The 17,034-nt window shown below is 32.4% G+C and overlaps 1 protein-coding gene across 3 annotated transcripts in view; it reads right to left on the reverse strand.

The window, feature by feature from the left end:
- Positions 1-7,733: 7,733 nt before the first annotated feature.
- The window catches only part of LOC126746583 (patched domain-containing protein 3-like), a 242,284-nt gene continuing 232,983 nt past the window's right edge, over positions 7,734-17,034 (reverse strand). For 2 of the 3 annotated variants that reach the window (XR_007663933.1, XM_050454891.1), the window contains one exon: positions 10,940-11,430. Coding sequence is in view for 1 of the 3 variants with exons in the window: in XM_050454891.1 (XP_050310848.1) it covers positions 11,384-11,430 (47 nt within the window). In the remaining 2 variants the exon portion in view is untranslated. Of the gene's footprint in view, positions 8,542-8,698; positions 8,895-10,939; positions 11,431-17,034 lie in introns of those variants that run through there. The other variant, XR_007663934.1, reaches the window with a different exon arrangement.

The raw sequence follows: 17,034 nt of genomic DNA on the forward strand, positions 1-17,034 counted from the left end.
TGAATCCACTTTCCCCATTGAACGACTTGCCATGGACATGCAACATCAAAGGCTCCACCAAGCTCTAAACCAACCTGTCTATTACCAGAAGAGGAGCATTTAGACCGTGCTATTCTATATCTTTCTAGTAGCTATGCCTAGCTACTTCTTAGTACAAAAGTTTATGCCCAGACTACACAAGAAGGAAACAACCTAAGACCCTATGGCAAAGAAAATCGTCATATGAACTCACCACTCCTGTGCTATCCGTAAGTTTATTTCTTGAGAGGGAGGAGATATGGATCATATAACCCCTAACTATATGTTTTCTTGATTAAAAATAAGAGTAAAATCCCTATTGAAAAAATTTAAATTTTAGCTTTAGTTAACATTAGATTTGTCTGTAACATTCTTGAATAAAAAATTTTAAAAAGCTTTTCTCGAAGTTCCGTATTATAACTCGCTCGCCATTTTTGAGAACATTGAATATTTTATGTGACTTCAGTTTAACAAAAAATTAAAGAAATATAAACGTTGGTCTCTAACGGAATTAACTTAAATAGCGCAAAATATATAAAAAAATATATGATATACTGCGTGTTATTTAATAAGTGCTATATTTCACAGGGTGATTTTTTAAGTATTTTTAAAGTAAAAAGTTCCCATACCTGTGCGGTCTAAAATACTTGGTGTTTAGACATTAATGGTGGTATTTTTGAACAATTGTTTAAACAGCGCTATAATTAAAACCATGTTAGTTCAGGCGATTTTGCTTGTAATTCCGCTATATTTTAGAACCATATGAGAATTGCATAAGAACATATGGGATTTATTAGATTCTTTTCACGTGTACAATACTCACCTGAGTTTTGTGCTTTTTGCCCGACTTACCCTGTATAACCAGACTCTGTCCCCAGGATTAAAACTAGTAGAATTTGCCTTTATATCATAACATTGTTTCATTCTGTTACTTTCTAGGTGAATTGAAAAAATTAGTCCATTTCGCTCAAAGAGAACCCAATATGATATCAAATAAGGGAAAAAATTCAAAACTCGGTCTCGAAAATCATATAATAATATTAATTTTTAAAATGATAAAACATGTTTCGCTCAATGAGCTGAGCATCATTAGACCTGAACGGCGGAAGACTAAACAACACACACCGGTTACCAACCAGCTGTACAATAACATACTAACTTAGTGTTCCTTCATGGGTGTGAATGTATTTATGGGGACACTAATTCAGCATATTCAATTCTGGAACTGCACTTCATCTACTATGGTTGCTTCTTGGTTTTGATTGGGATAAACTCCTGGCCACCTAATAAAGTAATCCATAACAACAAGAGCATATCAATTTCCAGAGCTTCTAGTAGAAAAAGGTCCTGCTACGTCTATAGTAATTCATTCAAATATACTGCATAATTTTCCCTTTTTTTGGGTCGTTGCTTGATGAACAATCAATCAATCAATCAATCAATGCTTTATTGTCAAGAAATTGTTACAATTTGTAGACAAAGCTGTAAAACAAAAAAGACACAAAAATGCAAACAAAAATTGCTCACACTGTCGGCATCAGCGTTCAACATCTTCATGAGTATTCAGCCAGTAAAACCTTTCAATATCCTGCGTCCCACTCCTTAGTAATATTAATGCCAATAGGTTGACAGGCAAATATATACGGCTGTTTTTCAATTCCTTTCTAAGAAAATGTTTAAATTTTTCAATACAAGGTCGGCTGGATAAATTATCGGTATTTTGGTGAGGTTTGCCTAGAATGAATCGTTGATTATACAAATATTTATGGAAATGTTTAATAGCTTTTACTGCTGCCTCGTAAGTCTCGTAATAAGTCTCGTCTGGTCACACAATACATTCTTCTTGGCTTTGAAAGCGTTTTACTTCTGTAATATGTACAAAGGCACAAAAAGCCTCTTAAATGGTGTTTATCAGTGAGTCGGGGCCAATTTTCGATTGCTTCTAATTTAAATGTACGATTCGATTTTGAAAGCATACACCTGTAAATTTTTAGTAGGCATTCGCTGAAGAGGTTCTGTTAAAATATTCAATGATGATGTACCCGATGACGTCTCTTGACTTTCTACCACACTCTTGTGAATTGCCGGGATGTTTTGTTCTGAACGATATCTACGAGCTTACTTTACTACTACGATAGTACTACTCGAATTTTTTGATTATTTTTTTTACAGCAGACGAAATAAAAATATTTCGACTGAATATTGCACGTAGTTTACGAATAGTGGGAATCAAACTTAAACTATTTTAATAATAATTTTTTAAAATCTGGACACCCTTGTTCTACTATGTAATTTTCCATAGCAATATTTTAGCGAGTAAGAATCTTACTCGGTTGCCTTACAATGTATTAATCGTTACGTCATTATAATTATGGTTGCGCTCGAATGACGTTATGTCTAACAGCTATAGTAAATATTAGCTATACCTTTCATCGGTATTGCATTCGCTTTGGAGACTGAGCTAAACCATGAAAACACCCATTTGTCTAAGTTTTCAAAACGTTTTGAGTCTAAATCCGATCTCATACATTTTAAGGATCAGATCAAGAGGAAACATAATAAACAAAAAAGTCACTGGCGTAAACATAACCTCACTCATATTTTTTTCACACAGAAATAAACACAAACTAATAAAAATCAATTTAAAAAAATCCGCGCAACCTCACCTTTACGTTCTTCACTGTATTTTTTGCAAATCTATTCGCTCTTTTGATAGTTTATTATTTTCTGCATTTTTATTTAGTTTGGATGTCTTAACTGTTAATGTATATGAGACATTTAGCGGTCTCGGGGCGCTAAACGCTTAAAGCGCCTTATACGGTGACGTCATGACTTAATCTCTCGAATGAGATGTCTTAAAGACGCTTAATCGCTAAAACATGGCTCATATTTGGTAACTCACATCTGTCAATTTTCGATTTGTCACGTCATAATCATGTGACATTATGACCACAGAACACAAATATAGATTATGACTGTCTGTGAAACAGTTTTCCAACCTAGCTGTTGGCACATGGATGAAACTTGTATGGTGAAAATCGGAATCGTATATCGGCCATCTTGCTTGGCAAAATTGATAGGGAGCTGACAGACAGTTGTTGACATTGACTGATAGAACATCATTTGTCATTGTCATACCATTTGAGTTTGTTTTTCATTTCAATGAATGCCAGCCTGGGTTGAGTTTGCTACTTGTTTTAAGGATGTTAGTATAAATTTATGACTTTTTTTCTAAAAAGTTCTCTTTCAATATTGGGAGTAGTGTTTTAATTAACTTGCGGCAAGCAATTCCAGGTTTCTGGTAAGAAAATCTGATTTTATTTATTACTATTATGTTCTTGTATTGTCAATCTTTAGTCTTTCATAAAATCAAATTCAGTTGATTTCAATGAAGAGGTTTCACTTTTCAAGTATTTAATTTTTAACTTGATTATTATAATTACATAAATTGATTATTATAAATAATGTCTGGCCTCTCATTTTCTATTCAACAATTAAAAATTGATTGAAATTTTCCTGACCTTGATGTAAGAGTATGTATATTTTAAATGTTTCTGAGAAACAGTAATAAAAGATTTTCTTAATTTCCTTCAGTTCATATTACAAGGAAAACATGGAGAGGGATATGCAATGTAAATATTATTAAGACTTTGAGCTATAGAATTTCTTCTGATCAGTTCTCCACAAATTTTAATAATGCTGATACCCCTGGCACAGCTTAATTACAAAACAGCTCCACAACTTTCTTATGAGAAAAGGTTTGCGTCGATCTAGTCGCGCAGCGTTTATGCCCCGCCTCTTGGGGTAAAAGACTTCTTTGGCGTCCGATCAGGTTGTCGGTTTTACCATTATTCGTTCAGTAGCAGTAGCGTGCGCTGATATTCTTATGTATTTTTGTTCGTTTTCTTTGATTTATTGATTTGCAGACGCTTTGTTACTTTGATTGAGAAATGAGTGATAGAAAATCGGGACACGTGTGTGCAGTGCCAAACTGTTCTATTAAAGGGTACAACTCAAAAAAGAAACTCTATCTATATATTTTCCCAAGGATCCTAATCGGTAAGTAAAGCCACCTACCAATTATTATACCTAAAAGCCGTTTTAAGCCGAAAATTATCACAGAAATGTCGGAACATAATTTTATAAAGTACCTACAGAATATTCGATTAAGAAGGAATGGGCGAAAAAATTAGGCGTGAAAATATACGTACAATGGAAAACCTTTTGGCCCAAATCCTGACCCCAGTTTTTGATAGAGTTTAATAAATTCTTTTTTGTTGGAATATTCAAACATCCAAGAATTAAATTTTAATGATCTATAATTATTTCTTTTAATAAAAATAAGTTTCTGACATTGACAGGGATGTATGGTCGTATTCTATTAGCTAGAATTGATTTTACATTTCATATTATATATTCATGTTGTTTCAACAATAGAATAGACGCAATGCGCTTTTAATTAAAAGAGGTTATGTACTGATTTGCAGAATAGACTTGCAAGCTGCGTAGAATTTTTATTATTTCATTTAGTTTTCTTTTTGTAATTCAGGCCAAAAAATTCCCTCTTAAATCCTGTTGTGGCTATCTCGTCTCGTCTGCAGACGGCGCCGGTCATATTATGACATCTATAAAATTGGTCTACCTGATATTTAGAAGTTACCTTTATGGTACCTATTGCAAAATTGCCTATAATATTATATTTTCGGTATAACGGTTTACACAAAATTAATTAGCCCTCCCTAAAATTGTATCTAAAGAATATTTCGGAGTAATTTTTTGATCCAACAAAAGATGCCGGTTTTTTGGATTTATTATGATAGTAAATAGGTTTTCATAAGGAATTGAAATCATACATATTTAGTAATTTACAAATTAAAAACTTGGATAATTATAGGCATTTACAAAAATCTGTTTTATTAGCTATTTCGCGTCGAAATTTACAAGATGATATATTTATTGTAAACTGATATTTATTAATATTAATATAAAGCACCTTAAATAAGCAGGTACTTTTTACATGTTGAAAAATTAAAATTTGGCAACAAAAAAACTAATGTTAGACAAAACGCAAAATTTATAGGATCTTTATTCATTTATTCTATTTTTACAGAGCCAGGATATGGGCAATGAAAGCCAATCGTGAGGACCTATTGGAAAAACTTTCGGACTTATATAAAAGCTATCGGTTATACGAAAATCATTTTGAAGAAAATATGTTTACAAGTCACTACACTACATGATCATTCCTATAGTGCACTCCCTTTCTGCAAAAATACGAATTCTTGATGATAGAATAATAGCTCCAGCTATTGCAGAAGATAAGGGGTCATTAATTCCAGCTGTTGCAGGAACTGACTCAGGTATTTACACTATTATTTTATAGTATAGGTTTAATATACAGGGGTGCAGTGGCATGTCGTGAGGTTTGTGTTTGGAGGGGTGCCCTAGAAGTAAAACAGCAAATAGAAAAATAGGTAAAATTCCGCAGCAGGTGGCACGCCCAAAAACGTAAATTTTTAACCTCCAAAAAAATTATTTATTGCTTATTTTTTATTCCAAAGTTTTGTTTTATTATAAAATTATTAAATTTAAAACGAAATGAACGAATTTTTATGTTTCGATATTTATTTTTGGTGAAGTAGTACCTACTACACCTGAATAGACGGCACTAGTTATTATGTTTAAAAAATTATGTAAAAATGGGCTTTTTAAGATATTGTGCGAATGAAATTTCAAATTTGGATAAAACAAAAAAAATAGTGAACAGTTAAAAAAGGGGGTATGCACTCTTTTCCCCTCATCCCTTTTTTCTTGCAACGGAAAAAAGGGATGAGGGAGAGGGATGATCATGATCCCATGGCTAAGCCAGCCTTCTGTGTATACATTAGCCATGGGATCATGCCTTTCCCCTTTCTTAAGTGAAGTTTTTATGAACAACTTGGAGTGCAAAATTATGAACAGTTCTTTCGCCGATCATATAATAGCGTATAAACGATATGTGGACGACATTTGTATTGTTTGGGGACGCAATGACGATCAATTGTCCACCTTCTTAAATTTTACAAACAGTCTACATAGTAGAATTTCATGTACCTTAGAAAAGGAGCACAACAAAAGTTTGCCTTTCTTAGACCTCTTGTTAACCAGGAATAATAATAAAATCGAATTCTATATATACAGGAAACCATCCACAACTGACAACATCATACAATTCACTTCTCACCACATACCCACAAGTTTGCTTCATTTAACTCTTTGTTATATAGGATGTTCACCCTTCCTCTATCCAAGGAATCTTGTTATAAAGAATTTAGCATAATAAAGCAGATTGCAGTTAATAATGGTTTTCCACTTTCTACCATAAATAAACTTTTTTTCGCATACATGAATAAATATAAATTCTCCTACCACATCTTACACTCCAATTCTTTAAATCTTAACAAATTCAGTTATTAACAGCTCAATATCTGATGCTAACACCTAAACAAAAAGGCTCTTTTCTCTATGAGTAACCTTTTTGATTAGGCGTTGTCAGATTAAATAAAATGTGATTTCCCGTCTTAATTTGGCCACGCCTTTCTACCATTTCGATTGGTCCAAGTAGACACGTCAAACTGTCAAGTTAGTTACAACAGTTTCCGCTGCCAAGCGAGAGGCCGCTAGCTGATTTGTCAGAAGAATTTCTTTTAGTTTGTATGCAATCACCACTTCTCTATATATTTGTGTTTTGTGGCTGTTGGAGAAAACAAAGAAAATGAGGACCCACTTGAAGGTAATTTACAAGTTATTATAGCCACAGTATAACATATAAGACAATATTTTAAGATTTTTTTGCCTTAATCTGATATTAAGCAACAATATTTATACACTCTGCCAAATTCAGTTTGATTCCCCAAAAAATATTGTGAAAACTATACATTCAGGGTGCCTATTCAAAGGGACACCAATAGCTAAAAAATTATATATTTCTATAAAAAAAAATTCTCTTATATTATTTAGCACATTTTTATGCCACTAATAAATTTCTTAAAGTCTACACTTACTTTTAAATTCTCTGTATATTTTAAGTACACTACACACAGCAGTGTTAATGTAATTTTAGGTATCGAGATTCCCACTAGCCTGCCACCGAGTTTAGAAAAGAAGAAGCTCACTGAATATAGGAAACTCAAAAGTAATCTTAGAACATTGAAAGGCCTTTCAATGTTCTAAGAAAGTTATTAGAGAAGACAGAAAAGAATATTATAAAAAAGGCAAGAAATTGAAGAAAAGAAATTACCTGAGAAAAAATGATTTACTTCAAGAGAAAGAAAACAACTGTTGAAGTAACATTTAAAAAATAATATTAATATTGATACCATTCATTTTAGTCCCTAGCTCTTGTTTTTTTTTGTTTTCTTTAGAAATTTAAACTTTTTGTTTATTATTTACTGTGATATCAGATAATATACGTACCTGAAATAGAGTAATGTTTATTTTTGTTCTTGTTTTGGTTTGATTATATTTGTGCATACTTTTAAAAGTCAAGAAATATTAATTTAATAAATAAGTAATGTTAAAAAAGACCTTTGTTTTATTTTAAATAAAAATACATACTGTTTCAAATTTTATTTATATTTTAAACTTATTATGATACAAAAGGCAACATATTCATTATTGCATTCCTTCTCATAACGCTCTTTCTATCATCCTGATTAGCTTTAATGACATTTCCTCCAATAACAATTTCTTCTCTAATATTTTATCTTCCAGTAATTGCTCATCTATGCATATATTATACAAAACTGCACAAGCTCGGATTAAATGAACAATATCTTCTATGTTCTTAATTTTGACATGATACAATTGTCTGAATTTCTGCTTCATAATACCAAAACTATGCTCAATTAGATATCTATTTTAAGAAAAAATTAAATTATAATTTCTTTGTCGTCTAGTAAGGTTATTCTAAAAGGGGGTTAAAAGATGTTTTAAAGATCATCCACTGTAACCAATGATAAAGTTATCACTACACTTTTCTTTAAGGGTATTAAAATTTCAGCTGGCGTATCTATTTTTATGTGTGTACCCTCAATGATACTAATTACTCCAGGCAAATCATGATTTGAAAAGTGTTGTTAGATGTCCAGTTTTTCCTCGTTACCAAGCCAGTTAATAATTTCAGGAGACAACTTACTTCGAAAATATGACACCCTTTTTACAACCTTAAAAATCAAGCTCTTATTTAGATTAAATCGATCTCCAACATTTCTAAAAGACTCTGCCTTGCCCTATTTCCAATAAACCAAAGAAATACTGTCTCCTTTTTGTTCTATATAATATTGGGATGCAGCAAATCGATCTGCCAGTTCATTAGTGAGTGCTGAGCTTATTTGAAAATGCAGGTTGTTATCAAATTGTGGGACAATGTTTTCAAAATATCCAACATTTTTGGGAACTTCGGTAACTTCTAAGAGGTTCTCCAAGTCCTCATCACTAGAACTTAAACGATCAGACATGGTAATTTTATCATGGACAACTAATCTAAAACAAAATCGATTTAATTAAAACAGGAATTGCTATTTAAGCAACAAACTACCCATAAAACTAATAAAAAACAGTAGAACAAGCAACTATTATTTGTAACAGTAAATATTATTGGTTGTTAATTTAAAAGTAAAATAAAATAAGCACCACTTACCGGAAAATGACGTTAATGACATTTTAACTGTCGTATTTGATGATTGTCTTTCTTAAGTTCTCTTTGGGTGGAAAACAAGCCAAGCATGAGTCCTGGGTTGATAAATTATTCTACAAACGTGCCAACATCGAATCATCGTGCAATTACATAGAGCAGGAGACAGGTAAATTTCAATTTCGACATACCCAAGTGTTTTCTAAAAATGTTTAGGTGTATCTTGAATATACTATCATTTTTCAGGATATAATTTTAGATTTAATCCTATTTTGGACATCTCTATGTCACTGTTCTCAATTTAGCTTTTTTTTACAATTCAGTTTTAATTCTTTTTTTTTGTAAGGATGGATTTAACAAAAATCTTGTCTGTCATGTAAGTCCGAAGTCCGACTAAAAATGTCACCAATTATTGAGTTTGCCCCAAACACTTTTCTGGTTCTTGAGTAGAAATGACATTCACATGGAGTAGAAACACAACACCTATTTGTTCAATTTAAAGAAAATGATGACATATCCTTCTCAAAAACTGATTTTCCTAATCGACTTAATCCGTCTTAAGTTATGCACATTTATGGATACCCGTGGTCATTTAGTTAATTTAGAGAAAAAGTTTTGGTTGGTTTATAAATATTTACAGGATAAAATCAAAAGCGAACTTCAAAACCACAACAACAATCTTTAAGCGTTGGTCATTCTAGAAAACAGAAAAAGTGTTGACAATCTAAAATGCCTTCAAAAAAACAAAAATCTTGAATATTCTCATTTAATACTCATGATACACAATCAGAATAATTTTGTTTTTTAACTTTTTAGCTAATGCTTTTAGCTAACTTTTCAGCTTTTTAGCTTTTAAAGTATTATTTAGATCCTTAATTGTAATCATAACTAAATGTGATAATCAGTAGTTACTAATAATAAACACTTATGTATTTTAGATCATTAGGATAAAATATTTATTAGGAGATTTAATTTTTAACCCGATTGGAATATAATATTGTATACACAATACACTGTCTTAATCTGTTATCTTATGTTTCATGTTACATACTTACTGGAGACAACCCCACGGACTTGTGACATCTTTACACGATTGTGACTAACCAAAAATCAAAAGTCATATTTTGTTTTTATTTGCTTATATTAAAAAAAATTAAATGGAAAAAAACATGCATATTAACTTGTGCATATGTATTTGGGTTATATCTAGTCATTATTAATTAACTTATTTACAATGAGAAGCCAGATTTATTTCAAGAGATAGGTTCAGTTTCTGTCTTTATAAGAGTTTATATTTTGTTTTTCATAATATGTCGATATATATTATTTTGTTACAATTGTATAGATGGTTAAAAATATATATATGTTTAATTTTTTATTTAGGTATATTTGTTACATATTTCTTATAATGTTGTCTACACTTATGGAAACAAAAAAAAAGCAGGTAATTTTTTCTGAAACTTCAGAAATGAGGATTTTCAGTTAAAATATGCTTTATACCTGCAACAACTCTATTTTTTACATAAAAGGTCTTATTATTACCATACTTACAGTTTGGAGTATTTAATTTAGAATATATTGTAACTTTTTTTATGCATTTTAAAAATTTTAAAATTTTAAATTATTTTAAAATTTTGTTAATATTATTTTAATTCATCTTAAAATAAATCATTTAAAAGATAATTTAGTTCTGTTTTTTTTTTAATTTAAAATTTGGTCCCATATCTATCGTAATTTATAATTCTTGGTAAGTATCTATAGCTAAATATCTTAAATAAGCAATGTCTTAAGAACTAATGGGTATTTCTAAACAGATAGGCATATTGTTTTTTTAAAATAAAATTAAATTCTATTTAAATATATCTCATCACTCGTCAGTTAACGCATCAACTTTTGTAATTCTGCAAATTACTTCAAATCTAAATATCAGGCAATAGATCAGGCTTAAATTTCCCGCCACACGCCACCCAAGATGGTTGCCCCCGTCTTTGTCAACAACATCAATAAAGCTGTCAACAGAATTTCTGTCTGTTTATTAGGCAACATGCATTTCTCTATATTTGTGTTCTATGTGGGACGGTCAAAGTCTCGAGACGAATACGTAGGTTAGTGTGCGAGCGCCGCGCCGATCTTGATTCTGCACAGACTTGTCTGCAGACTTTGCAAAAGATATATTTATTTCAGACCCACAAACGTACATAGTTTTCTTAATGATTTAGTCTCTTGCAATTTAATAAAATACAAACATGAGTGAAAATATTGATGGTTTATGGGAAAAGAATTTCTGTCAGGATTTATCGAAATATATAAAATTCATCCGGCATTATGGAAAACAAAATCTAACGAATACTCAAACAAAAATTTAAAGAACAGAGGTTATGAAAATTTGGTGGAATATTCTAAAAAAGTCTATCCTAAGGCAGATTGTGATTTCGTTTACAAAAAAATTTGCGTGGATGCTTTCGAAAGGAACTGAAAAAAGTTTTAAATTCACAAAGGATTGGGGCAGCAAGCGATGATATTTACGAGCCCACATAAATAAACTCGCAATTCGCTTTCACTAACGCTATCAGAATAACGCTTTAAAATTTTTTATAGTTATAATACAGAGCACCTGTTCTTGGTGGTGGTACTATTCGAATATGCTTTCCGTCTGGGGCTCCTGCACAGTTAGGAAAATTCCATCGGGATTCAAAACCGGATGCGATACTTCTCCAGTCTTCTTTGCATGTTGGAAACTGAAAACAAAATTTATTTAAGAATATAATAAAAATTTTCTAATCTACCTCTAGTTATTTCAAATTAAAGTCAAATACATTTTTTTTGTTTCAGATATCTTTCCGCAAACCGTCGAGTCACAAAAAAAGTCAGTAGTAGAGAAACCGCTGATAATTAAAAAAAAGAAACTATCATTTCAAGAAAGTCAAGTGGACTTCATAAGAACATGTACTCAAGTTTTGAAATCAAAGTTTTCTGATACGCCGCCGCCGAATGAATTTGAAGCTATCGGAATTAATGTCGCAGCTAAGTTAAAAAAAAGGACTTCATGCAACAAATTTTAGTAGAAACACTAATCAATAAAATACTAACAAAAGGATTGTTAAAAGAACTAACTCGGTCAGTAGATATAGTAGTTACTTCCATTATAAACTATACTTGGCCGACAAATGAAATTTCAAGCAACTTAGGATATTCATATTATTTCAGTACTTCTGCAACTACACCATCTCCTCAACCGAGCCCTCAGTCATCTATTATTAGCAACGATTTAGCTGCATATTACGCTGAGAGTGCTCGAAGTATCTGGAGAGATTGGTTCTCCCATAGCAGTGTGCTGTTTTGTTAATCCATTTTTTACCATGGATAATAATTTAGCAGAAGTTGCACTATCCATTCTTAAATAATTTTTGAAATCCATAGGTTCGTTTTGTTTTATTTCTTTTAATAATGGTACGTGGCTTAGAGATTCTCTTTCCAACAACCATTTTTTGACCCATTTGCTACGTTTTCTAATAGTACGATGTTTAGTTGCCATAAGAATCATACCACACATAGCTAAACACAGTGCAATCTTTTTCTTATTGCTAGGCATGTTCTCTGTTCACACATATAAACACAAAAACACAAAACTTAGTAGCCTTATTTTTACGATCGCATTCTCTCAAAACTTTTGCCGAGGCCACAAACTTATCTTAAGACATAGTCTGCAGATAATTGTACCGGGTGTCCAAATAAGAAAGGACGCCGGCTGTATCTCGAAAACTATTCATCGCATAGCCCTGAAAAAAAAATTCTTAAGAAAAGTGGCCAAAAAAAATGGCTGGAAAATATTTACAAGTTCCTAAGACTACCGCAAGAGGGCCTAACTGCACAGTAATTTCAAAAAATTCTAATTTCGTAAAATAACTAAATTTTCGTAAATTTACTAAAATAACCAGTATTAGGTACCATTTTGAAAACATCAGAATAATCTTCATTAAGTTTGCCTTAATTTGGCTAAAGAATTTTCTTATTTCCAATGAGAAGGGTGGGGGAAGATCATAAATAATGCAACTTTTTAATCGCCCTGTACTCAGATTCTTTATTAAAAGTAATTCAAGTGGGTACTCGTTTAAAAGGAAATTGAAATGGCTTTCAAAATATGCACCTGTCAATGTCACTTTGTTTTCAGTGAAGTCGTCAGAGGGCGTTATTTAACAGAGACTGGCTTTTTAGAGATTTTCTCTAAAAAGTTAAATGCAATGATATGATTTTTTCACTGCGGTTTCGAAGACTTAAAACATACTAACAAACCAGTGAAAACCGCGTTTCGATATCTCCATTTGTTTTCGAGTAATTTTAAAATATCCTATTTTTCAAATTTTAAATATTATTAGCAATATTAGGGCGGTCTTTGGGACAGAATATTATCAAAAATTACTGAAAATTATTTGAAAGCTCATAATCATATTTCCACTTGAAAATATAATTGGCAATCGAGAATCTCCGAATATGATTTATTAGAACATTATTTATTAATTCTATTTGAATATTACTATTATATCAAGAGGCCTATGGAAATATAAGCTGAAACAAAGGATTGGAAAATGTCATTTAAAGTTACTTAAATTGACAGTTGTCAGTTTTAAGTTATTTCTTATGTGTAAGTGTTACTAACTTAAGTGTAAGTGTACTACAAATTAATAAGTTTAAAAATGAAAATTCCAAATGAAGTAGCCTATAATACGCTAGCAGTTTATTTCGAATACAATCATAACTCAATGGTTGCCTCTCGAATATATGCTATGCGGTATCCAGAACAGAGACATTATACGAAAAGGACATTTGAAAGATTAGCTACTCAGTTGCGAGAAAATGGCAGTATCCATTTACCTCTTAACAGAACACGTCGCTCTGAATGATCTGAAGAAAATATTGTTAATGTGCTTGCTTATATTGGATTATACCCTCACATAGGAATAAGGCAAATTTCATTGGATTTGGGCATTACGAAATCAACTGGGCAAAACATTTTAAGAGACCACAGGTTTGTTAAAAAGTTGATAATTAAATTTGACTATTACTAGAATCGAATATTAAAAAATATATATTATTTTTATTTTTTACCTAATTTGAATGTTATTTTAGGTTGAATCCATATCATATGGTGCTGCATCAGGAATTAACAGGAACCGATTTTGATAGACGACTTGATTATTGCAACTGGTTTAGGAATATGATGGAACAAGATCCCCAGTTTGTCTCAAACATTCTATGGACAGACGAGGCAACTTTCACCAGTGTTGGTAATGTAAATTTACACAATATGCACTATTGGGCTCCCACAAATCCCCACTGGAGAAGTGCAGTATCAGGGTCGGTGGTCTGTTAATGTCTGGTGTGGGATAATAAGGGGAAGAATTATTGGTCCATACATTTTTGAAGAGGTCCTCAATGGACATACCTATTTAGATTTTTTACAAGATCACTTGCCTGTACTGCTTGAAAACATCCCAATTCAAACCCGTGCAAGGATGTTTTTACAGCACGATGGATGTCCCGCGGATTTTGTGATAAATGTGAGAAATTTTTTAAATTTAAGGTTTCTTCATAGGTGGATTGGTCGAGGAAGTAGATTTCCTTGGGTCCCGCGATCTCCTGATCTGATTTGCCTAGATTTTTATTTGTGGGGCAGACTAAAGGATATGTTTACCAAACCAGACCTACAACACGAGATGATATGATAGCCAGGATTAGAAATGCGGTAACAAGCATATCAGTTGCCGAAGTTGAGGCTACAGTTCACGTTACTTATCGAAAAGTACGCGACTGTATTAGTAACGATGGTGGACACTTCGAACATCTTGAAAGAAATTGATTTAGTTATATGTTTTATTTTTATTTATTTTATATTTAGTATTAATTTGCGCTATTTGTTATAATTGTTTAGTCAAAAGGATTTTGAAGATTGAATAAGAGGTAAACAGATACTGCCATTTTCTGCTAACCGAGTAGCTAATCTTGCAAATGTCCTTTTCGTATAATGTCTCTGTTCTGGATACCGCATAGCATATACATATCGTGTTATCGTGAGCTACATATTACCCAAAATAATGGCAACACCACTTGGTTGTGTCTTGCAGGCGGCGGAATTTTTCGTTTTTATTTTTTGAACCGGGAGTCAGCAGACCTCACTTTGCTGTGTTACTGCACGTTGCATTAATAATCTTTGAGCGTTATTTTCGTGTTTTTTTCACTATGGCTGTTTATACCCCTTCCGAAAAAGTTCAACTAATTAAATGGTTTTATGGAGGCAATTTGGCAGTACAATGTAGATTTGTTTTCAGTGACATTTGAGAATAGACCGATTTCCTGTGAAAAAACGGTCTTAAATGTGGTTACAAATTTTTGAGACATCTTTTTGTCTTCAAGATTGTAAAAAATGCCACACAAATCATCAAGAACCACCTGTTGAAGTGGTCCAGGATATAGAACGGCGGGAAGAAATGGTTTGCAGTACCCTAGAACTTGATTCGACACGGTCCACTAGAAGTGTTGGAGAGGAACTGGAAATGAGCAATAAAACTGCTCGTATCTGGAAAAAATATGGATACAAATGTTTCAAGTATTCAAAAACTCGGGAAATATTTCCTGAAGACCAGTGGCGAAGAATGGAATTTTGTGAAACTTATGATGGAAAAGGCAAATGAAAACGAATATTTTTTAAAAAATATTTTGTTTTCTGATGAATCTTCTTTTCCATTACATGGCAAACACAATCCTTACATTGTTCGTTATTGGTATCAGGAAAACGAGCACAGAAGTTTTCAGTTTTGTACTCAGTATCCTCAGAAATTGAATGTTTGTGCAGGTATTTTGGGCGACAATGTTATAGGCCATTTCTTATTGATGGCACTTTAAACGCCCAAAAGTACTTTGAGTTGCTGCAAAACCAAGTTCTTCCTGCCATTCAAATCCTACCTGATGTAGACCTGGGATCGGTTTATTTTCAGCAAGATGGCTGTCCTGCTCATAAGGCGGCTAGGGTAAAAGAATTTTTAACAAATACTTTTCCTAACTGCCTTATTAGTGGGACTGGCGATATTAAATGGCCTCCTAGATCTCCAGATTGGTCTCCAAATGATTTTTATTTGTGGGATTACCTTAAGCAGACCATTTACAAGCATGAATTTAGTAGGCCAACAAATTTAGAGCAGCGAAATAAAATTGTCGAAGGTGCCAATTCCATTTTACCTGAAACTCTTTTGGAGGTGCGAAATAGCTTTTGCGATAGGTTAAGTTTTTGTTTAGCGAAAGAAGGCGGTTTATTTGAGCCTTTTATTTAAAAAATGATATGTTAAGTTTGTTTATTAGAGTTTTATTTCTGATTTTTTATTATATTTTTATCAGAGTTGATATTTTATTTTGAATTAGAATAACGCTTTAATTTTAATTATGCAAAACACAGCATATTAAACATTTTAAGATTACAATTCTATGCGGGTTTTACACATTTTCATGTCTGTAAAACCCGCATTAGAATAAATCGCGTAATATTTTGGGACATTTTGTCGCCAAACGACGCAGCTCCCACGAGAGTCGGATCTTTACTAATCCCGTCCTCGGGCCGGCCGGGGCGGTGCTCTGTCGCAGGCACTCGTACACGCGCGACGTTGCAAAATTTCGCCTCTATGCGGTTTCCTATAAGTAACGATCGAAAACACGATCTGTATATTATTCTAGAGGCATCCGTTGAGTTCTGATTGCATTTGAAATAAACTGTTATCAAGTCGGGGGAGTTTAATTTTTGTAACGTTTTTTTTTCAGATTGGTCGGCGTTGCCATTCGCCTAAAACGTCTAATAGGCCATCTACCGTGAATCACCCTGTATATTAATGCGACTCAATATATGTAAAAACGCTGAGACAAACTTATTCCGACTTATCTAATCTGTCAATTCCTGCTAATTCTGAATCATTTGTTAAATGAATTATAGGTACTTATATTTAAAATTTGAAAACTAGGTTATTTTAAAATTACTCGAAAACAAATGGAGATATCGAAACGCGGTTTTCACTGGTTTGTTAGTATGTTTTAAGTCTTCGAAACCGAAGTGAAAAAATCATATCAATGCATTTAACTTTTTAGAGAAAATCTCTAAAAACCCAGTCTCTGTTAAACAACGCCCTCTGACGACTTCACTGAAAACAAAGTGACATTGACAGGTGCATTTTGAATTTCCTTTGAAACGAGTACCCACTTGAATTATTTTTAATAAAGAATCTGAGTACAGGGCGATTAAAAAGTTGCATTATTTATGATCTTCCCCCACCCTTCTCATTGGAGATATGAAGAAAATTCTT

Source organism: Anthonomus grandis, chromosome 17, assembly GCF_022605725.1.
Source record: "Anthonomus grandis grandis chromosome 17, icAntGran1.3, whole genome shotgun sequence".
NCBI lineage: Eukaryota > Metazoa > Arthropoda > Insecta > Coleoptera > Curculionidae > Anthonomus > Anthonomus grandis.